At 39.9% G+C, this 23433-nt stretch overlaps 1 protein-coding gene across 1 annotated transcript in view; it reads left to right on the top strand.

Annotated features, from left to right (window-relative positions):
- Nucleotides 1-23433, top strand: part of abca12 (ATP-binding cassette, sub-family A (ABC1), member 12) — a 106577-nt gene that overhangs the window by 11080 nt on the left and 72064 nt on the right. Inside the window, exons 5-17 of the mRNA XM_072686225.1 lie at nucleotides 1393-1563; nucleotides 3528-3721; nucleotides 5292-5410; nucleotides 6753-6856; nucleotides 7256-7387; nucleotides 9945-10096; nucleotides 10268-10398; nucleotides 10475-10605; nucleotides 11398-11606; nucleotides 14672-15802; nucleotides 16883-16955; nucleotides 21005-21061; nucleotides 21478-21689. Coding sequence (XP_072542326.1) covers nucleotides 1393-1563; nucleotides 3528-3721; nucleotides 5292-5410; nucleotides 6753-6856; nucleotides 7256-7387; nucleotides 9945-10096; nucleotides 10268-10398; nucleotides 10475-10605; nucleotides 11398-11606; nucleotides 14672-15802; nucleotides 16883-16955; nucleotides 21005-21061; nucleotides 21478-21689 — 2816 coding nt within the window. The remainder of the gene's footprint in view (nucleotides 1-1392; nucleotides 1564-3527; nucleotides 3722-5291; nucleotides 5411-6752; nucleotides 6857-7255; nucleotides 7388-9944; nucleotides 10097-10267; nucleotides 10399-10474; nucleotides 10606-11397; nucleotides 11607-14671; nucleotides 15803-16882; nucleotides 16956-21004; nucleotides 21062-21477; nucleotides 21690-23433) is intronic.

Below are 23433 nucleotides of genomic sequence, written 5' to 3'. Positions count from 1 at the left end.
GAAGTATTTAACAGGAGTAGAAATTCGACGTTGTGTAGAGGCTCTTTAATCTCAGTATAAGGTAAAGGTTCTATACTATTTTTCCTAGATATGAAAAAATAAAGGTTCCTGCATGGTTCATACAGTTAAACATCCAGGTAACCACCTAATGTGAAAGAGCATTTACCATGTATAGAAGTTATTCAACCTTCTATAAGGTAAAGGCTCCATATCCAATACAGAGCTTCCCTAGAACTGCAGGTTCAGCCAGGAACCCGTAAGGAACCTTAATATTTAAGACTGTGAGCTATTTATTTGCTCTGATAGGATTAAAGATTTAAAAAACTTTAGCAAAACGTAAATAAATGTTCTATACCTTTTGAATATCATTGCCAAAACTCCTTGTTCTTGTCAGGAACAAATTAGGAACCTATATTATTTTGACTGTGAGACATTAGAAGACATTAGGTCTGATGGAGTTAATGATCTACTGTCTCACAGGCCTAAAAACAAGGTTCCTAAACGTTTCTTGGTTAAAACATACAGTTCTAAGAAACATCTCTATTTAGTATAGAACCTTTCCCTCCTATTGAAGTTCATATATAGGGTTAAAGATTAAAGAACTTCAGCATAAGACATAGGTTTTATACCAACATTGGGCAATTCCGGTCCTGGATGTCCAGATTCCTGCATAGTTTTCTGCACACCTGATTCAACTCACCTGTTAATTTTCAGGTTTAGTAGGTCTGTTAGAGCAGGGAAATCAGCAAACTGTGCTGGACTCCAGCCCCCTCATTGTCCACCCCTGTTCTGTACCTATTAAGGAAGGTTTCTTAGAACTAAACATCCAAGTCTAGAACCAGAGAACCATTAAAACTTTAAGGCTGTGAAATGTTTGGTCCAATATGGTTAAAGATTTAGGAAGTTTAGAACATAGATTTTTTGAAATGCTGGATTTAAATGTTAAATTGCATCTAATCCAGTCTAATCAGCATTGACGTTTTATTAAATTGCCTTTAATCTTTGCTTGGGCCTAAATATTTCTGCTGTACATACCATGACCAAATGTCTGTGACCAGCCCAGCAAGTTCAGCCACCACCAAACGAGATGGATGTTTGTTTTTCTTCTGGAAACTAGAAGGCAACAAACTCACTATAATGAAGCACCTGCTACCATACAAAGCAAGACAGACCTCAAGCACATACACTGGGTTTAATAAGCTGAGAAAGCGATTGTGGTGTTGTCTGCTCAAATACATTACAGTGCTCCATTGTAAAAAAAGCTTAATGCTGAGGACATTTTTCAGAGTCCACTGGTCTGACCTTAGATTAGATCTTCTTTGACCGCAGTTGCTCAGACTGACTGAGATGAGATAATGTCTCATACTTGTTATTGTGTTTGGCTTCTCGAAGGACACTTTGAGTGCCATTCTGGAATCGGTACACTCCCTGAAGAGCTCCATCTGTGGTTTCTACATGTCTGGCTACAACGTGTCCCGCACAGACCAACTCACCTCTGCACTGGTCAGGATCTGCAGCTCCAATGACACTGTGGTGGAGGTGTCCCTGGCAACACTCAACCAGGTGGGGATACACACACTGCACATACAGCCAGTTTATGTTCACTGTTTAGTTGTTTAGGTCACTGTTGGGTGTGTGTGTGGATAATAAATGGACAAAAGTATTGGGACACTTGCTTATCCTGCTTTTGTTGGAGTAATTGCCTCTACTGTACTAGATTTGGGAGGAGCATTGCCATGAGGATTTGATGTATTCATTTTTTGCATTCAGCGGCAAAAGAGGGGTCAGGATGTTGGGTGATCACCATGTCACTTCGTCCCCAACTCCTCAACTCCATAATCCATAATTTCCAGAGAACACAGTTCCACTGCCTCACAGCTCAATGCACTGTGCCTGGCATTAGGCAGCTTGGTGCCAATAGGTTCATGCTTATCTGCTCCAGATAGTCCTATTCTATTGGCAGTACTTCTCTACAGAGACTAGATAAGCTGTATCTGTGCATTTTGCACATCTATGTCAGCAATGGGTGCCATCTATCCACACAGAGAGAGCACGGCCAATTGTGCTCCCTGGGAGTCTGGCAGCTGATGGCAAAGCGGCATGGCTCAGTATTCTAACTTGTGACCCCCTGGAATCAAAACTAATATTTATTTATTGATTAATCAAACAGCACAGTAATGTCTCAGCTTGCCAATAATGAATTACATGTCAATACAATATCACCACACTCAGCACCTGCATGTGCAAGCATGCGAACATAAACCAGGAAATGTATATTTTAAATACAGCAGGCTGCACTAACGGGTAGTGAAGGAAGTAAATTGAACATATTCTTATCAGCAGCAATCACTTTTATTAACGAATCCATCAACCTGTGCCTTACGCCCACCACCAACTGAGGGGGGAAATATGTCTAATCAGCACACTGCATAACTACATGCATCAGACATAACTAAATGCTCCAGCAGTGGTACAGGGCCACGGTGCCTCAGTGGTTAGAGCACCAGGCTGGCTTTTGGGTTTAAAGCCGCCACTGTTGGGCTCTTGAGTGAGGCCCTTAACCCTCCCTGCTACCCAGGTGCTGCAGCGATGGCTGCCCACTGCTCCAGGCTCATGTGCTTACTTTCACTGTGTGTGTTTGCTCAGTAGTGTGTGTGTGTGTTCACTGCACGGATGGGTTAAAGGCATATGGTGAATATGGGTGTCTTGTATTTTCTTAGCTACTAAAAAACTAAACCTTGGCCTAAAGGTGCCAGTAAGGGTTTGTCGATCCACCTTCTGTCACACCATCCTCATTTTCACTTAACTTGACATGTGAATCCAGCAGTTGTTTTTTTTATTGTATCAAAGTGATGAATTCATGAAGAATGGACCAATAGAAATGCTCCAAATTGACTTGGAAAAAAAAAACTTTCTAGGAAAAGGGTTTTTCCTTCTCCTGTAAAGTCACTGATTTGGAGATCCAAGGTTTTCGCGTGACAGCAATGATATACCTTCATGCTCTCATATTCAGTGAATAGAATAGAGCATGAAATCTGTCGCACCTGCGCTCCACCTGTCCCTGTTCGGTCCATCTCAGTGATGGAAAATCCTTTGACTCATTCCATGCTGCTCTGGGTGAACCCTGAAGCTGCTCCTGTACACTGTGTAAATCATTTCTGGATGAACGCACCAATAGAAATGCTCTAAATTACTTGGAATAGACTCATATTTTACATTTTACAAGTTAAGAATGGATTTTTTGCCTTCCCCTAGTAAAGTCATCATATTGGAGATACATGCTTTTCATTGGACAGTGACAATATGTTTGATAGAAGACTATGGAATACATTTCACTAATGAATAGTGAATAGGCTGTAGACAAGACAACATATGTAAAAGGTCTCAGACCACGTGAGTAAAGTCATGAGGTGTCTGCCCTCGGTTTCTTCTCAACACTAACCATGATGTATGTGTGTGTTTGTGTGTGTGTGTGTGTGTGTGTGTGTGCACATTTCCATGTGTGTTTGTGGTTTGTGTTTTGGCAGCTATTGGCTCAGTTTGTACTCCAAGATCCAGAGAGTGTCATTGAGTCGATCGAGATTGCCGTGATGGCGATGGGTCAGATTCAGGAGGAGACTTCACTGTGGGACTTCCTGCTGGGACTGCCGGATCTCTTCCAGAAAAGCACGGATCAGGGGAGGATCTTGTCTGTAACTGATAGTTTGCTGGAGCTGAAGGGGTGAGGGAATGCAGGAGCCTTTTAGAGTGAACACATTAACAGTATCAGTGTCTATCAACGGTATATACACTGCCCAGCAAAAGTTTACGGACACCTACCTTTCCAACGTCATCCACAAACTTCCATGGGTTCTTTAAAGACTGACCAGATTTAATTTAAAATATATCACCTACATATAACACACACACACACACACATATATATATATATATATATATATATATATATATATATATATATATATATATATATACATACAATGTGTGTGTGTGTGTGTGTGTGTGTGTATAGTACCGGTCAGCCATAACAATAATACCGCCTGCCTAATTATGAGTAGGTCCCTGTTACAACAGATCTGACCATTCAAGACCTCTGAAGGTGTCCTGTGGTTTCTTGCACCAAGACTAACATTAGCAGCAGTTCCTTCAAGTCCTGTCATTTGTGAGGCGGGGCCTCCATTGTTCACATTAATGAAGATGTTCACATCCATTGATTGATGGAGCCTTAGGTGCCCATGACCCTGACGCCGGTTCACCAGATGTCCTTTCTTAGAGCCATTTGCTACATACCTGAAATACCCCACGCAACCTGCCTGATGTTTTGGAGATGTTCTGACCCATCTAGTCATCATTATTTGCTCGTTGTTAAAGCCACTCAGGTCCTTTTAACACACCACAACAACAGACTACATAATACTATTTTTTTGTTAGATGAAGAGTTCCCGAGAAACATTCTATGTTAAATGAGAATATTTATTTGAAATATAGTGAATTTAAAAACAGGAAAGATGAGGAGTCTGGATTAGACTTGATGGGGGCAGTTTTGCCATTTACACACACTTGTGTTCTCAAAAAGACCATTGTTTTCTTTCAGAAAAAGATTAATGTTAATTATAATAATTATAATAACTAATTAACAAATGAAAATATAAAAAAAAAAAAAAAAAAAAAATTAAAACAAAATTAAATTACATTAAATAAAAAAAAACAAAAAAACAATTGATGTATTCAACCCTGGGTTTTTGTTCTTGTAAACTGACTAGTTTTGCAGACTTACCTAAAAATGTCATATTTGTCTTATTTTACATTTTACAACTTATTAAACATGTTTTAAGTGGCTCCTATGGTGAAGTGAGGCGATTTTAAAATGCAATTATTTGCAATTTCTGTTAAAGATCTTCCATTCTTATAAGGGACCACTTTAATTAAAGCACTATACACATACTATACATCTGTAGAAATTGTGTATTTTATACTTCAACCAGGATAAAAGATTACATTCAGATTTTAAATTCTGTAATGTTTTTTTTTTGCAGGATAGTCCCACCACATTTACACAACTATCTCATTAATATTTGGCTCATTCGGCTCAAAACTCACACTAACCGACACAAATCATGTTTTTTACTGGATAGCAATAATAATAAACAAAATATTGCACACTGTGAGTGGGCTTATGGTGCATGTGGGCTTAATCAGGTGCTTCTGAAGCTACTGGTTTTAGAGATTGATTTTCTCAATAATAAAAGAAATTCAGACTTTCTACAATTTATTTTCTTATTTTCCTGCAGGGTCCTGTCATCGATTAAAAGCAGCTTCCCACAGGCTAATATTTCTCTGGATGCGGTAAACCCGGCCCTTGATGAAGGAATCGAGGTCCTCAAGTATCTCCAAACCTGGCAGGGCAGAAGTATGTGTGGCAACCACTGCTTCCCACTCTCTGTTACAACTTTATCTCACCATTATCTCAATGACACCTCCGGGATATCCCCTAATTACTGCATTAGCCAGGAAGAGTTGGATCAGTTGTTGGAGTAGCTAGGGCAGGTTCGCCCAGAGTGCCTGAAGTCCCTACTTGCCGAAGCTTGTTTTTGTTCTAATTGTCTGTCTGTCTGGCTGACTCCTTCCCTCCATGATGATAAAACAAGCAGAGCCTGCAGGGGCCTTGTAGTAGCGCTCTTGGAGGAGTCACAAGGGAAACAGAATCTTACACAGGGTGTGTGTGTGTGTGTGTAGTGGTACATACTCTGGACTGGTATCTGTGGTTGTTGGTCTACTGGTATGTAATAACTGGCTTATAGTGGGTGAATGTGCTGTGTGTGATTGGGGTTTCTATAGCATATGTTTGTGTATTAACATTTGCATTAGCCTCCACTCGGTTCTGAGTGCTGGTTTATAAACAGAGAAAGGCAAGTGAGCGGTTCTGCAGTTCTCCCGCTGGTAAAACAGAGCGTTTCAGTGAGAGTTTTATAAAAGGTCAGATATTATGGTCTGTTTTCAGGTTCCACTGTAAAATTGCTCCACACTGCAGAACCTCAATTCCTTTATTTTCCTTCTGAGAACGTCCACACCACTGCTGCAGCCGGCTGGGAATAATGTCTATAAATGTCACCTTGAGGACACCAGATGGCGCTCTGAACAGCGTGGTTAAAACAAAGACTCTGAACTGGATTGTGATTAAAGTAGCCAGTACCCGATCCATTAAAATATGCCTAGATCAACATTCCTTCCTTCAACATATGGCTGAGAAGAGACTGAATGAGTAGGGAGAAAACTCTGTTGGCTGGAGATCTATCATGCTTTATGAACAGAGGCAGGTCTGACAGATAGGACTGAGGAACAGTGAGGAGAAGGGGCAGTGGAGAAAGAGAAAGGTGGCGATTTTAAAGGACTTTATGTTATGTTTACTGTTATACCAGACTGATACAAACATCTGTCAGATATATATTATACATGTCTCTTATCTACGGATCTTAAGATCCATTTTAGCCCACTGTTTCATAATATGGTCCACATTTTAGCTCTTTAAGCAGTTTAGATGCTGTTCTACATTGAGACTGGAAATATGGTCTGGTCATTTTGCTGGGCCGTCAAAACGTCCCGAAGTTCCATGGTAGGACACTTCAGATTGGGATCTGTGTATACTATTACAGTCATCATCCTGGAATGAAGGAGTGTTAACAAGAAGCACAACATTACTGAAAGTCACTAAACCAAATTTCACACTGGTTTTCTTTTCCAATCCCATACAGATGCAACAATCTCCTTCATGAATGTGTCAGGCTCATTTAACCTGTCTCTACTGAGCCCTGAAATGCTCCAGCTGATCCAGCATCTCCAGATCCCTCTGGATAAGGTATGGCAACAAATCACCAAGCTTAAAAATGAACGCTGCTTTGTGTAGCTACTTTTACACTTTTCAGGTATACAGCACTGTGCAAATGTTTAAGGCATCTAAGCACATTCTTGGAAATTGCTTGTCTTGCCAGTTGTTACAATACATGCAACTAAACAAAAATACAGTGAAACGTAATACTAAAATAATACTTGGCTGCCACAAGGAGAGCTTGGAAATGGAAATGCCTTAACAGATACTGTATTAATGCTCTTTGTATTTATTCTAATATTAATAATAACATTTGCACATAATTGTAACTTTAATGTATCTATAATACCCTGCTTATACACATGCATTCATGCAAACACAAACATCGAGAAGGTATTTCTGATGGGACTCTTGTTCTGGCTTCTGCAGGTGACTGTTCTGTTCAACAGCGAGGCGTTCTATAACTTTGTGTGTGCCATTCCTGGTGCTGCCTTCTACTGTAACAGATCCAGCACTGACAGGTTGTATGGATGGATAAGCCAAGAAAAGGTGGCTCTGCAGGTAAAGTGTTAAACAAGTTAAACGAGGTATTGATTGGCATCTTAAAAGACATTAAGATTCTGTCCCCAGAGGGGCTGTATTCTTTAGTGGGACTGAAAGGCTCACATCAGAGCCCTGCCTCAGCTTTACCAATCAGTTTGTAAGCTTGAATTGTTAATGTCTGAAATGATGACACACTCACACTTAAATCAGGTTTAAATAACGGTTTCCAGCACAAGTATTGCATATTTACATTTTACATTTAATGGTCAAACTTTTGAATTGCTGTAATAAAAACTCTTCCCCTCATTGAATAGAGTGTGTACTGAGTGGCAGCGCCATTAACGGCTATCATTGTCTAAAAGCTGAGAAAAAATGCAAGTGCATTAGCATGACTCGGATATTCAGAAATTAGCTTCAAGCTACATGGAAAATTGATTAACAAAAATGATCAAATTTTAATTTTCCTCACCCCCTAACAATTCAATGTTTTGAGTGTCAGAAATGTAATGATCAAATATATCTCTGTGTTTCCTTGAAAAGCATATGTGACCACTTGGTTGAGTTGCCCAGTTAGGGTAAACAGAATTGTACACTGTTAGTTCAGCATTAACGCTGCACAAGATCACATCGCCAGTTTCCTTGCTAGACTAAACTGTATGTGTTCTACCTTCACATTAATATATCTTTATATGAGCTAGTAGTACTCATTATTACTGCCATAGCCCTCATAACTGAACCTTATTAAAGAATGCTGTGCATTGCATAGCTAGAAACCTTACATTTTTACTATTTTGACAAATATTAGCTGTATGTGAGGCTGTAATTGTGTGTTATTAAGCACCGGAAACTTCATTATATTCTAGTTGTGTTGTATTACAATGACTGTTCTATGTGTAATGCATGTTAGTGTATGCCCAGAATTACCATAACTGGGCAAATCAACCAGCTGGTTGACTTCGGTATCTGCTTCCTGAATGGGTGTTAATTTAGGAACAAACTGATATAATTTCACCATTTTCTATTGCAAATGTATTTCTTAGTGTTACTGCCAAGTTTCAAATGATCACACTGGCTTTATTCTTCAGATAAATGTAATTTAGATATATTAACACTGCCCGGTTCATTTACTGGCAAATGTGTTTGCCTTGAAGTGTGGATTAGTAGCTAGATCCAGTATTCTCACTGGCACAAGATCGTGCACTCATACATCATTAGCCAACTCATGAGGAGACACGGTTACTTAGTAACAGGTGCAGGCAGTCAACAGGTGAGCATGCTCTGAGATGTATTGTATACGATTCACATCTTACAACCCTCAAGAGAGCTTTAATTAGCCCTGTCTCTCGGTGTGGGGGAACACTCTTCCATATTTGTGCAGGCGAGGCTTTGGTCTCACACCTCCTCCACCACTGTTCCTTAGAGCTTTTGGTGGGTGAAGCATCTATAAAGCTATAAAGCTGTTGCTTTCTGCAGGCTCACTAGTGGCCATTCCAGCAGCAGAAAGTAAATTGACTCAGATGTCTTTAATTAATGTAATCAAATACAAATATTTCCCTCCACAATCACCTCTCTGCATGACTCTGGTGTACTCTGGTGAGTTGTTCTTAGTTAAACTCATAATGTGAGTAATAGGTTCGATTGAGGATTATGCCACAGCAGTGGGTGAAGGCGGTTTTAAATGGTGTGTGTTGTTAATGTGCCTGTGCTTTTTGCTGTTTCAGTATGATATAAATTGTAAGTTATTAAGCTACGAGTTTAACCCATCACAAGTACCTAATCTTGGATATATATATAGCTCCAGAAAAAATAAAAAACATTACATTAACATTTGTATTGTATTTCATAAACCATGGACAACATTTCCCCTAAATTCCAAATAAATTTATTTGCAGAAATGACAACTGCTCAAATCATCAATCAAAATCTAACAGGTGCATTTTATAGTAGCTGAATGCACTATTTAGCAGAGATACCTGGATATAGATCTTTGTGTTCTGTATAAAAGATGATGGTTGTCTCTAAAACTCTAAAGTTTTACTGTTTCTGAAGTTAAACTGAAGTCAAAGTGGTTAAACCACATTGTATTGCTTCTACAGTCAGCTGTCAGACTAATTAAACGGTAGATATTGAAACAGAGTTGAAATGCCGAAATTACAGCCGGTCACAGGCCTTTTGAGATGTGTATAGCTTAATAAGCCTTTATATAACTTTATAAACTTAATATGTATAGCTTAATAAGCCTTCTAACAGCAGACTGTAGAAGCAATACAATGTGGTTTAAACCAACATCAGAATCAGTTTTAGAGTTTTAGAGACAACCATCATCTTTTATACAGAGTACAAAGATCTACATCCAGGTATCTCTGCTAATTAGTGCATTCAGCTACTATAAATTGCACCCGTTAGATGTACACAGGTGTCCAACTATCCATTAACAGCTTGTACAATCTCTACGGAAAAGCATGGCCAACAGAATGGGATTCATTAAGCTTCCTTAGCCAAATTTTGATAAGAAATGAAGCTTGAAACACACCGTACTACTGATCCTAAACATATATGTATGCTCTATTTACAGGTGATGTTGGCCTGGAGTAAGTCATCTGCCTCTGCAGACCTCTCCTTCTTTAAGGATGTCCTGGGAAGTTTTCTGAGTCCAAACAGAGTCTCCAACAGCAACTGGGACCGGTTCAGCAGTGCCAGCCAGCCACAGAACCTGCAGGAACAAGTGTAGGCAACCACAGATCATGAGTTAGCTATTGATCCATAATATACAGGCCAGGGTTGAGCATGTATAGGTTTTGTAAAGTAAAGTGTGTACTATAGAAGATATATTTCTAGAAGATATAGATTTCTTTATCTCCTTCTTCCTCATATCTTCTCTTTTGTCCCTCTCCGTAGATTCCTAGGTGTTGGAAATGCTGTGATGAACATGCTACAGGGGCTGCCTTACTGGGAACACATTCACTGGTTTTTGATGGTAGCTCATTCCTCAATGCGGACTGCCATAACAGCTATGGAAACACAAACAGGTATGCAGTTTGTCCAGAGAATACAGCAAGCATAGTTTGCATCTACTCTGCAAATCATTGTGTGTCCTGTTTATAGAATATATGCAGCCTGTGCTGTCGGGTGCTGAGAAAGTCCAAGAAGCCTTCCAATCCCTCATGGAAAACAAGACTGCAGCTGATGCCTGGGTCAGCCATATCATGGACTCCACCCTGCAGACCGTGACCAATGTGAGTCAGCCAACAAAAAACATTGAACAGTGTTAACCAGTGTGTTGTTTTATTGTGAGTCACTCACTGAATTTCCTTGATTTAATGGAAAAAGGTTTGGATGGGACGCATGGATTGCCTTCATTTGGCTGCTCACTGGACTTGGATGTCAGAATCCATCTCAATGAAACCTGAGTTATGGGCAGCATTGATGTGTCCTGGCAATGGATCTCATTTGGAGGAAGTGTTGCAGGCACCGTTGTCTCCTCTGATGCAGCAGGTACATAGGATGTTGACAGAATTTGGAAAAGGCCTATGATTAAATAAAAAAGATTATACCACTGTCTAAAATACACAGTCATATTATGACCACCTCTGGTATGGAATAAACTCTACCTTCTGTCAGTTCCACTTACCATACAGGATCACTGGTTACTTCAATAATTTCAGACTATAGTCCATCTGTTTCTTCATACTTGATTAGCCCCCTGTTCTTCAATGGCCGGGACCCCACAAGACTGACCACCACAGAGCAGATATTATTTGGGTTGTGGGTCATTCTTTAGTGCATGTTTTCAAGAACATTGAAGAACGTGTTTGGAGAAATATGGCTAAAAACTAAATATGCAGAGAAACAGATGGGCAACAGTCTGGAATAATAGAACTACAGAGTGCTCCTATATGGTAAGTAATATGGTTGAGCTGATGTAATGGGCTGATTTCATTTTAAACCAAGGGTGGTCATAATATTCTGACGTGACTGTGTGTATGTTTGCATTATTTTGCTAATTTTTGTGTTATTAATGTGTGTAGGTGAATCAGTTAACCAGATTGGTTAACGGCAGTTTGGTGTATGACATCACACCCTCCATTATCCTGACTGAATGGCACATGCTATACAACACATCTCTGAAGTATGTAGCTTCCCTCAAGACATTTGCTGGTGTGCTGGAACAGGAAGAGCTTTCAGAATGGATCCCACAGAACACCACAGTGGATTGGTCTGAGATCCTTCTAACCAGGTCAGAAATTCCCTAACAGTATCACAAGCACATGCACCAGTAGACACCAACATATTGTCATGGTCATGCAGTAGCCTTGTACCTCTAAAAGGCAACTTTACAGGAGAAGGAAAAAAACTCTGTCAATGGAAGTCAATGTGAAAACATTTTATTCCAAGTCACTTTGGATCATTTCTATTGGATCAAACATCATGACATTTCAACACAAAATAAAGAACAATTGTTGAAAATCAAAGTATATCAAAATGTGAAAAAGCAATGATGTGCTAAAGCATATGAGTCAGCAAAAGTGCCCAAAATGCCCAGCCGGAGCCTTTTCTTTATGCTCACAGATCTCACTCTCTGCACTAACATACATATATTTTTGTAGCCACTCATTTTCACCTAGCATATGTGAACCACAGTCTATAGATTCCTTCTGCGTTGTGAACATTAGCCCCTTTAGACCGCCCGTCCACCTCTTCACACCATTACAGCCATACAGCAGGCAGGGAACTGCTTGCAAAGACTCCAAAAAACAGGAAGAGTATTTTCAATTTATTAGCATCAGCTGTCATTCTTGCCTTTCAGGGGTCTGGAGAAGTTTGAAGTTTTTGGGTCACTTCTTCAGCAAAGCAATCAGTGGTCGTCCCTTGAGCCATATTTCAACATGGCTTATTGGATCATGACCTTCCAACCTAATATCACTGGACTACCAAACTGTGAGTACCACCTTATGACATGACATGAAAGGCAAAGGTGAGCGATATCATAGAAGAACCACATTAGTTTCCATAAATATCAATCTTTGTTATAGAGATGTTAGCAAATGTGGTTCTTTCATGGCATCGCTGAAAAAAGCATCTGCTGCAAAGCATCTGCTGCAAAGCATCTACAGAGATACCTACATGAATCTTCTAAAGAAGTTCCTCAACAGTACATTTTGCTAGCTTTTGTTGCATCTTGCTGCCTTGGCAAACATTGTTAAAGCATTTAACTTGGACCAGTTGGATGTACTATGGTCAGGAGGCTCCCAGAACACTGACGTCAACACTGTGGTTATGGACGTTGTTCAACTCTTGAATAAAGGCCAAGGCACAGTTATTACAAATAGAAATGCTGAGTGTGGTGTATTAAAACGTACCTCCCGAAAATGTCATTTTACAACTTTTGGCACTTTTGTTATGCAAGAAAACCTGACAGTGCGTTTACACTAGCAGACGTCCAGTCATTTCCTATGGTAGTACACAATTTGTAGCCCCAATTTAGCAACAAGTGGCAAGCGACACTGCAACTTATCGATAAGCGACAAATGGAATCGAGAGTTTCGAAGCGTTTGGCTCTGACAAATCCTTCAAATTCTCTGGATACTTTTTGAATCTTAATGGTTCCTGATCCTAACAGTGTAGTGCTTAATATGGAAGAGAGGCTCATAACTACTTTTCTTCTTTTCTCATTTTAGATGATGCATCTGTGTATATGTATACAAAGAAAAATATACATATTTAACCAAGAGTTTTGGAAACAATTAGCGATATATCTATAGTTATATATTTGTGTTGGCTATTACATTGCACATGCCCACATGTAACAATGCGAGCTGCCTCAAACACACCCATAAGAGCCAAATTTAGGCCAACGTAAGCAAGTGCTAGTGTAAGGGTGGGGTAGGGTGAGTCTTGATTCTGTAATGGACCTGTATTGCCCTCTTTGACAGTGTCTTTGCTAGGTGTATTTTACTAAAATGAAATTCCTGTTCCCAGGCACTTTCTCTTCAGGTCACACCGACTGTCAGACTGGGTTTTCATGGAAGGAGTTCATTGCACTAGTTGGGTCTTTGCTCCGTGAAGTTGGCACGAATCCAGGTGCTCTACTAAGGTAGGTTACCTTGATCCCTTGATTACCAATGTTCTTCAATTTTCTACGCTTTCAGTTTTTTCAGCACATTCATGGTTGAATTCCCTGAAAAACTAAAAATTTTATGATGTTTTAGCACTAAAATGTCACATGCCAATACTGATACCGATACTGTCTTCTAGACCTATCCAGGGAACAGAAACTCTTCTGCAGAGCATTTACAGAGATACCTACATGAATCTCTTGAAGGAGTTCCTCAACAGCTCTGGGCCGTCTTTGGCTAGCATGTCTTCACAAAACCTTTTGTTACATCTTGCCACCTTGGTGGACAATAACATTCAGCTCCTCTCGAACATCACTTCCATTAATCAGCTTAATGACAAGGTCTTATTGGACATGTTGAATGACATTGTTAAGGGCTTTGGCTTGGGCCAGTTGAATGTACTATGGTCAGGAGGCTCCCACAACACTGACCTCAACACTGTGGTTATGGACATTATCCAACTCTTGAGCCCAGACTCCATGCAGGCTCTTAACAATGAGGGACAGTTTGCTTTACTGGATGCTGTGTTTGGTGTACTTAGACAAGTCTTGCCCCCTGAGCATCAGAGCCAGTTAGACGTTTTTCTAAACCACACACATGCCCTGATTGCAGACCTAACCAACTGTTCAGCAACTGGTCTGGACTGCCTTACTGAAGTTTCGAAGGTCTTTCAGACTTTGCCGTTTCTTGTGGAAATGACTGCAGTTGGAACTGATGTCAATTTCACATTCACAGCCATTCAGGGCAATATGACTCTGTCTGTGACTGGTCATATTCTGAACCTTATTCTACCATGGAACATGTCAGCTTCTCCTGCATCTACAATGGACATTGTCAATAAGGTTCTCCACCTTCTTCAGCAGTTATCTGCTTCACCCAGTGTCAGTGTTGCCAGTATTCAGCAAACACTCCAAGCTTTTAATCTCACAGTTTCAGATTTGAAACAAATAACACAACTACCAGAGGCTTCTTCCTTGCATTTGGTATTGTCAGACCTCATGCATAGCATCAACATCTCAGGGTGTCTGAACAAAACATCCAGTGAGGCACAGTGCGCCATGAGGTTTGTTGAAGGAGTGATGGGGTTCCTTCAGGTGATACCCGTGTTTAAAAGTACAGAAAACAATCTGTCATCCTCTCTTCATGTGATATATGAGCAAATTATGAGTCTCTGGAACACATCTAGCCCACAGATGCACTCTCTCATTGTGACAAAGGACGTTTTGGACATAATTCTGCTAAACATCAGACAAAACCTTCAAAACCTCAGTGTGGAAAACGGCACATTGACGGAGCTCACAAATGACCTCGGTTTATTGGAAGAACTTTTAAATGTGGCAATCAATGAACGATATCCATACCACACCATCAACTCCACACTGATGGCGCAGCAGATATATGCCCAGAAGGTGTACAGTGACATTGCACTGTGGTATCTACAAAAACTGGAGAATGCAACCAGTGACACTACCTTCAAAAATCTTCTCCTCTCATTGATCCGCTTGACCAAAATGGAAGTCCTAGTCAATGCTGCTCAGTCAAATTTCTCTGCGCTGGTGTCCAGTCAGATCCAGGACTTAATGGGCCATGTGCAGCTTCCTCTGGATGAGGCAGATCTCAGTTTGATCTTCAGTGCCGTGAGGAAGTTGGTGGAGGGTCAGCTACAACTTATAAAAATGAACCTTGAAATTCAACAGGCCTTCTTTGACTCCATGGGTTTTCACATGAACATCAGCATTCCTGCTGACATCGAAAGTGAGATCATGAACTACCTCAACTCGATACGAAATTGGATGGCAAACACACAGCTCACACAGGACTTTGCTACAGTACTCCAGTGGAACAACAGTTCTATTAATATCACTACACTGGGTATGGACCTGGAGCTCCTAGTCCAAGCAATGGCTCCACTGCTTTCTCCTCAGGAGCAATCCTACCTTGGTATGATTGAACAGGCCTCTCAAGCTCTAAACCATGCCCTACAAATGGCCAGCGCTGAGGGTGGGCTGCAGAGCGAAAACTTTACAGAAGCTATCATGGATTCCATTAGGGTGATACTGGGGGGCACCTTCAATGGGACTGTTCCAGTTGATGATATTGCAGCAGCTGTCCACATTTCACTCCAGCTGCTTCTAAACTCTAACATGAGCTATGCACAGTCTCAGGAATTATTGGTAAAAGCTGTTCTCAGGATTAGTGACTTTATCAGTGTCCTGGAACCGAAGAATAGTGAAGTCTTGACTCCTGTCATCAATAGCATACTGTCATATATTAGCACTATTTCTAAGCCAAGTGGAATGGATAAGTGGACTGAAATGTGAGTAAACTGGCTTTTTTTTCTCTAACATATAATATAGGTTTACATGCTTTTCCAGTTAGCCAAAGTACTGGCAATAAATCAAGGCAGCCTTAAATTCCCATTCGACTTCCATGTCTCAGATCTTGATCAAAGTTATTGGCTGCCGTTTGTTTAGCATTGTAGAGCGGTGGTTCCCAACCCTGGTCCTTCACATTTTAAGTGTTTTTCCTGCTCTTGTACACTTCATCCAACTAGGGATGTCCCGATCTGATCCAGTGGGTCAAGATTAGGGTCGTTCCAGGCATTCTTTAATGGACTGGGCATTGGCTTTTAAAGTTATCATCCAGGTCCAATCCTTAGTTTTGTTGTAGCAGAGGGTCCTCCAGGCACCTTTACCGCACATGACTCTCGGCTGCCATAGTGAGGAGCTTCACCATGTGTTCATCTGTGACTTTATTTTGTGGACAGAACAAAAACAGAGCTTAGTTTGAGCTGATAAGTGCAGTGACGTCACCAGTCAGCAGTCAAAACAAGGTTGAAGTTTGGCTCTAATTTTAACTCTGTATTCCACCTCAAATAGTGCTGCAGTTACATTGTGTACATTTCAACAGCAGAACGGAAGTGCTGCGTTATTTAAGGTGGAAAGGAAAGTTCGGGGAAGATGACAACTTCAGCTTAGCTATTAGCCTATATAACATTACTCCCACCCCATCTTTACTCTTGAGTTACACCTCTAATCCCTAACATAGGTTGTGGGGCTGGATTATTCATAGAAACACAAAGGTCTGATTGGATCAGTATTGGCTGACTTTGGACCAGGGGGCAAAAAAACTTGATTTACCTAGACTTACCTAGATCCAACTCATCAGAATCTTGTTGATGTGAATGCACAGGGAATACACTATCAGGTACAAATCAGGTACACATCAAGATCAAGGCTGGGAACCACTGATATAGAGCCAAGTAGCCCTGGTGTAAAACTCCAGATCCAAGCTATGAACTACGAAATCTGTTCTAGTAATAAAGGCAGTAAAATGTATTTTAAATCCTAATTAATGTAATAAAACCATCATCCAGTGCATGTTTTCATTTTTTCAGCATCATTAATCTGATGGAAACACTCCAGGCTTCCCTGCCTCCCAATAGCACGGCCAGACCCTATGTTTCTATGGTAGAGAATATCCTAAACTTAATTCTCAGCTCCAACCAAGGCACGTTTTTCAGGATGAGTATAAGTGCAGGTTCCTTAATTAGCTTTCTGCGATGTGTATTTATCAGTGATGGATCTTAGACTGATTGTAGATGTATTTTTTTTAAATCAGGGAACACAAATCTGTGGGCCAGCCTGGAACACTTGAATACTAGCAGCCTGGATGATCTTGGCAAGGTAGGGAGGCTAAAGTGTTGTTTTTTATTTTTAAAGAAAGCCTTGACAGCATAGCTGCTTTCAGTCACAGGGTGCAAAGTCATTTTGTCAGCATGTTGTCCATCCATCGGTGCCATTACATGTGGGCTGTGGGTTGACTTACATGTAGATTAACAACTCACTTAACTAACTTAACAAAAACAACCTATAACACATTTCTGTATAAAATATGTTTGAACATGTTCATACTTAGCTTTTCATTACAATATGCTTTTAATTAATTGTGCATATAAACCATTTGAATCCCCCTAACAAAGTCATTTCTGCTTTTTGCACTTGCAGCTCGCCAGTATCTTCAATGCTGTGCAACCATTCCTCATAAATCAACAGGGCATGAACTTAACACTGGAGTCCATCCAGACTCTGACAGAGTATCTTCCTGTACTTGTCCAGATCCTCTCTGGGAGAACTGACCAAGTCACCTTTTACAAGTAAACATCACCTTTGTGCGGCAGCTGAGTGACGTGGACAGTTCAAACATTATGAGATCATTGTCTCAATATACAACAGCTCCTTTTGTTTTGTTGTCATAACTTTCATATGCTAAATATTCTGTTTACTCAACAGACTTCAGAATTTGATGACTGCTTATTTATCAAGCCTGAGAGACACACCCATGTGGGTGACATTGCCATCCACTCTTGACGTGGTCAGGAACATCTTGGCGTCCATGGCTCAGAGCATTCGGATTCAAACCAGTAAGAGAAGTGACACACCACAGTCACGCACTCCCAGCAACCCCATCTTCATTTGTATCTTCATTTTGACCCTTTTTTATCTTTGTCACTTTGTGAATCTGGCAGTCGGTCTTTACGTTGAATCAGAATTTAATGTGGACCAATAGAAATGCTCCAAAATGACTTGGAATAAATTCTTTTTGCATTGACGTCCATTGAAAGTTAAGGAGGTTTTTTCCTTCTCCTGTAAAGTTGCTGTTTTGGAGATCTGAGCTGTTTTGGAGTTCTTGCATGACCTCAACAACGCACTAGGAGGAGGATGATGTACATTATGTACACAATGTACATTAGCTTTAAATACTACTAAGACACCAGGCTGCATTGATCAGGATAGCTCCACCAAGTAGTTCTAAAGTCTTAATAAAATATATATATATTTTTTTCTTTTTTACTTTCATGATGTTTGATATTCCAATAAATGAAACATCTAATTAAAAAAATATCAAATTAAATCCAAATTTTATTGAATCAATTTAATGGTTGAATCGTTGAACCCCTAAACTTATATAAAAAAATTGTAATTGAGATGTGTTTAGAAACTTTTAAAGGTCTGAAGAGTCTTCATGTGCTTCAAGGTTTAAAATGTCCCTCACCCTCATATTTTTAAGGGTAGTACCTTTGATCTCTGAGTAAAACTATTTGTCACTTTGCTAATCAGACTTTTCTTACTGTTCAGCTCCTCCCAGTTCTTCTTCACTATGTTCATAACGACTAGTATAACAGAGATGGATTTGAACACATTCTCTAAGTGATCAAATACTAACAGAAATGCTGTCTTTTATTCTCATCTACCTTCAGATATCATCCACAGCCTCTCAGAAGTTCTGCCTGACATATTCCATGTTCAAACCAAAAACGTGTCTCTCATCATCAGTGCATTACCACAGGCTTTCCAGTACACCTTAGAAGCTACAATACAGGTTAGACTCATTGCTTTCTGCCTCAGTGGAACTCTTATCATGGAACCCTAGCCTTAACCATGATGTCTCCGAGAGAAGGCTCTAAATAGACCAAGTCAAAAAGCTGACAGTTCTTTTTTCGGTTTCTTTGAAGCATGAACATCCCTTAAAGGAAAGTTTCCGTGAGGCTTGCTTTGTTAATGTGAGACCTAGTTTTGAAACCTTTTGTGTGCCCAATTATCAGGATTTGAAACACGAACCTTATAAAACAAGCCTAGTCTTTCATAACACTGATAGATAATAGCCAAGCATAAAAATGGCTGTTGCTGTTGCACTTTTTTTCTTTCAGCCAGTGCAGGATGTGTTGCTCAGACGTTTGGAGGGAGCACCTGAACCAAAAACAACAAAATTATACTAACTATCGTTCCTGGAAGTCAGTTAATTACTCTAGACATACAGTCATGTAAAAGAATTAGGACACACAATGAATAGAGCGATGGAGGTAAAATAGCTACACAAATAAAACAAGTGAAAAAAGTGGTCTATCACGGTGGCCTGGGGGTCATGAGTTCAACTTCCAAGCCATGCCGCTTTGCCATCAGTGGCCAGAGTCTGACAGAGCATAATTGGCCCTGCTCTTTCGCTCTCTCCCCATATCACTTCTAAAGCTATGTTGGCCGGCACAAGTGTCTGTTAGCTGGTGTGGTGGAGCTGAGGACCCAATGCTTTCCTACAAGTGTGTCGGTTAACCGAGAACACCACAATGGTGGCAGGGCAAAATAGGGCTGGAAGATATGGTAAAAATATTATAAAATATTTAAAGATATTTTCACTATTTAAAGATAGTATCACAATATTTCGTCATGCAGAAAAGAAAAGCTCCAATAGCTGCAGATTTAAAAAACTGTTGTCCGAATACTTTCCCAAACTTGGTCCAGTGATTTTTATTCTTTTCTTTCTACACCATCCAATTAAACAGCCCTTATTACACTCTCTGTAATGAAACACTGTCACTGTTCTTTAAGCATTGATGATATCGACAATACACTCACAAAAGCATATCCTGATGACAAATGTGATCACAATACAAATAAAATATAGGCATATTGCCCACCCCTGGTTCAAGAGGTGCTAGCTGGCTTTGCATGTATTGGACATGTGTTAAGTCCTTACCCTCCTAGTGCCAGGAGTATTGCTAGTGCAGGAAGGGGCTGGATTAATTGGCAGTACCAACAAAAAGATATTCATTAAAAATTAAAAATAGTTTTTTAAATCTTGTGTGGAAATAGTTAGAACACCCTATGGCCTAATAGCTGGTGTTCTCCCCTTTGCTAGGAACTGCAAATTATTTTGCAGACAGAAGAATTTATGATTTCCATAATTCTGAGATCTTTTTAAAGCCCTTCCCAGACTCATCTATATCTACATGCTTTTTCTGAAGGCCTCAGAGAGCTCTTTGGATCTGGCCATGGTGATCCTCTTCACCCCTCACTTCAACCATCAATCAAGATCAGACCAGACTAAACGTCTGAGGTTTAAATAAGACACTAAGACTCCTCCAGAATAATCCTCTCCAACCATGTTCTGATCATTTGCAGCTGATGTTCTGCAGCTGAGTCTAATTCTACACATTTGAAAGACTAATAAATGTGGGGGGTTCAAACTTTTCCTCGCTAGAAGACTGCATTTCTACTAATTACATTTTACAGATGATTTTTAAAGTAATTTCTTCAGTTTTATGTGTTTAGTCATGTTACATCCATCTCTCAGTAATGTTCACACAAAGATCAAGCATCCAGATGATTAAATATGTTAAAGGAAAAGGTCCTGAATTTTTTACATGGCTATCTACAGGCAGCACATATCTAGTGACCCATTTGAAGTGCTTCATTTAAATCTGTGGTCTCCTCTCCACCCCACATAGGGTATGATTACGTCTTACACGTACAATAACATGAATGTGAGGGGAGTTGAAAATCCCTGCCTGGCTACTGTCTGTTCTCGTTGGGAGCATCACAGATACTTGTGGAAATGGTAGCGTTATAGAGGCCATAGAAGGAAAACTTGTTTTCTCAGGGTTTGTGTATAAATATCATGTCAGCATGTTGTCCCTGATGATATATGATGATCTTGTGACTCTCCCTCTCTCCATCCCCAGGCTGGTGCGAGTAGGCAGGTGTTGAATTGCACTGAGGTGCAGGTAATCTGGCAGCAGGTCAGTAAGGCAGCTGGGCTCAACAGCAGTGTGTTTACAGGGTGGTGTAATGTGGACCTTTCCCAACTCCTGGGGGCTTACCAAAACTTACACTATCCACCAGCAATCCAGAACATCACGGTGAGGCTTATGCACCCTTACAGCACTGTTATTTTAAACAGTTTTACCATATTATGATATTTAATGTGACCTAATGAGCAACAGCTGGTAATGAAAATTTTAAAGCTATTTCCCCAGTAAAGAATCATCCTTTGGACTAAAAAGGATAAACCCAGTTTGTCACTGTCTTGGTGTGTTAGCAGAGCTTGACCACTAGATTGCACTGTTTACCCGGACTAGAGCCATATTCACCCCTTTCTGTTGAATTATTTGCCATCGCTGCTTTACACAACGGTTTCCTTACCTGCTGTACACAGGTTTTGGACCCCCAGTGGCCGAATGTGATGGCAGCAGAGATTGTAGGCTCCCTTGAGGCCTTTTACTCGGCCAGCCTTAATGAGTCCCAGGCCATGCAACATCTGTCGAATACCCTTATGCAGAGGGCCTCTATGCTCAACCTGTCACTCTCAGAAATGGAGAGCCTGGCTAACTGGACTGGCCTGTTCTTCCCGCTTCAGGAACAGCAAAGGTGACTGCATGCCCATACTGTACTGCATGTGTATGTGTACTGTATATGTGTTCACAACATTTCACAATGTAATTGAAAAGTTTTAGCTTTGCCTTGTAAAAATGAATAATTGTTTAAAGAGAAGTTATGTCAAAATCAAATCAAAGTTCATTTGGAACATAAATAGTCATACATGGTACGGCTAGCAGTAAAATTCATTCAGTAAAACCATTTGAAGACTTTATAAACAAAACAAAAAGGTAAGATATAATGGATAAAATAAAACATCAAGAATAATAAGATAAAACATATGTATAGAAAAATAGCAATACACATTTTTTAAACACACACACACACACACACACACACACATATATATATATATATATATATATATACTATATATATATATATATATATATATACTATATATATGTATATGTGTTTATCGGTGCTGTCCAATAACAAACATCTCCATTTCTATGTATCTCCATTTTTGTCCATTGTTTTGTCCGCTTTCCTCATTATTCGAACCATGCAGCTGCTCTGTACACTGTGAGATTAATAGATTAATTCTGGATGAATGGACCAATAAAAAAACTCCAAAATAATCTTTTACATTAATTTTATTAAAAGTTTAAAAAAAGTTTTTTCCTACTCCAGAGTTGCCATTTTGGAGATACATGTTTGTCATTGGACAGAGACGATATATATATATGTATAAAGTAAATATATGTATAAATTGGTGTGTAGCGTATAGATGAGCATATGGTTGAGAGGGTACAAACTGCAGTGTGCAAATTAAATGCCAATGAAAAAAACAGTAGCATTGTTATTGTTATTGTTATTGTAAATGCAATGTCTATTATAACACAATTAGTCCTGATCACGCAATGTGATTGGCTGAGACATTGACATTCCGGGAGTGCCAATATGGCACGATGATGGCACTTTGACTGAAGCTCTTCAGGTATTACTCCACCACATACACGTGCATGTGCCAGCTAGCACCTACAAGGCGGAAAACACCAGCCACAACAAAGCATTAGTGTTATAATTATACAAGTAAAAGACAGCATGAATTATAATTAATAAAATTAATCAAACCTACCGGCTTTGAAAACATTTGTTTTGATTTAGATTTGGAGGATGAAGCAATTAATGATCAGGCTGAATCTTCTAATGGAAACTAAAACACAGACACTGTGGGTTTAAAACACAGCAGTACTCGTCAGAAGTGTTGCTAGGTAGGTAGGAAGGTAGGTAGGAAGGTTGGTGGGGTACATTGTGTGGTTTGAGCCACAGAATTAGATCAGTCAGTCTAAGGAAGCATGATCTGCTGCAGAATTTAAGGTGGAATGGAGTTCAGCTTCACATTAAAGCTGTGGCAGTGTGTGTAGCAGTGTGTTAAGCAGTGTGTGTAGCAGTGTGTGTAGCTATGGGATTAATATAACCTGTAACATCGACTTACGTTTTAGCCATGGCTTGTGACCCTGATGTCTGGGGAATTATGAGCTGTTCCTCGAATCTTATGACTGAAGGGCATAACCTGATGATGATGTGAGCAGCTGCATGACACCATAGCTCGTGCCTATATCAGCAGTCCACCAGTGCAAATATCTCACCTTATAGCACTCCCTTTCATGTATCATTGCTTAACTGTATAATGTATGGACATGTAAGTGGACCTAGTTGCTCTCTCGAGTCGCATATTTTACATTGTAGTATATAGTTTTGACCCCATAGGTTCCTACCACGTATTGTG

Source organism: Salminus brasiliensis, chromosome 8 (assembly GCF_030463535.1).
Source record: "Salminus brasiliensis chromosome 8, fSalBra1.hap2, whole genome shotgun sequence".
Taxonomy (NCBI): Eukaryota; Metazoa; Chordata; class Actinopteri; order Characiformes; family Bryconidae; genus Salminus; species Salminus brasiliensis.
The sequence above is the reverse complement of the archived record's forward strand: the minus strand, read 5'-3'. Positions and strand labels throughout refer to the sequence as shown.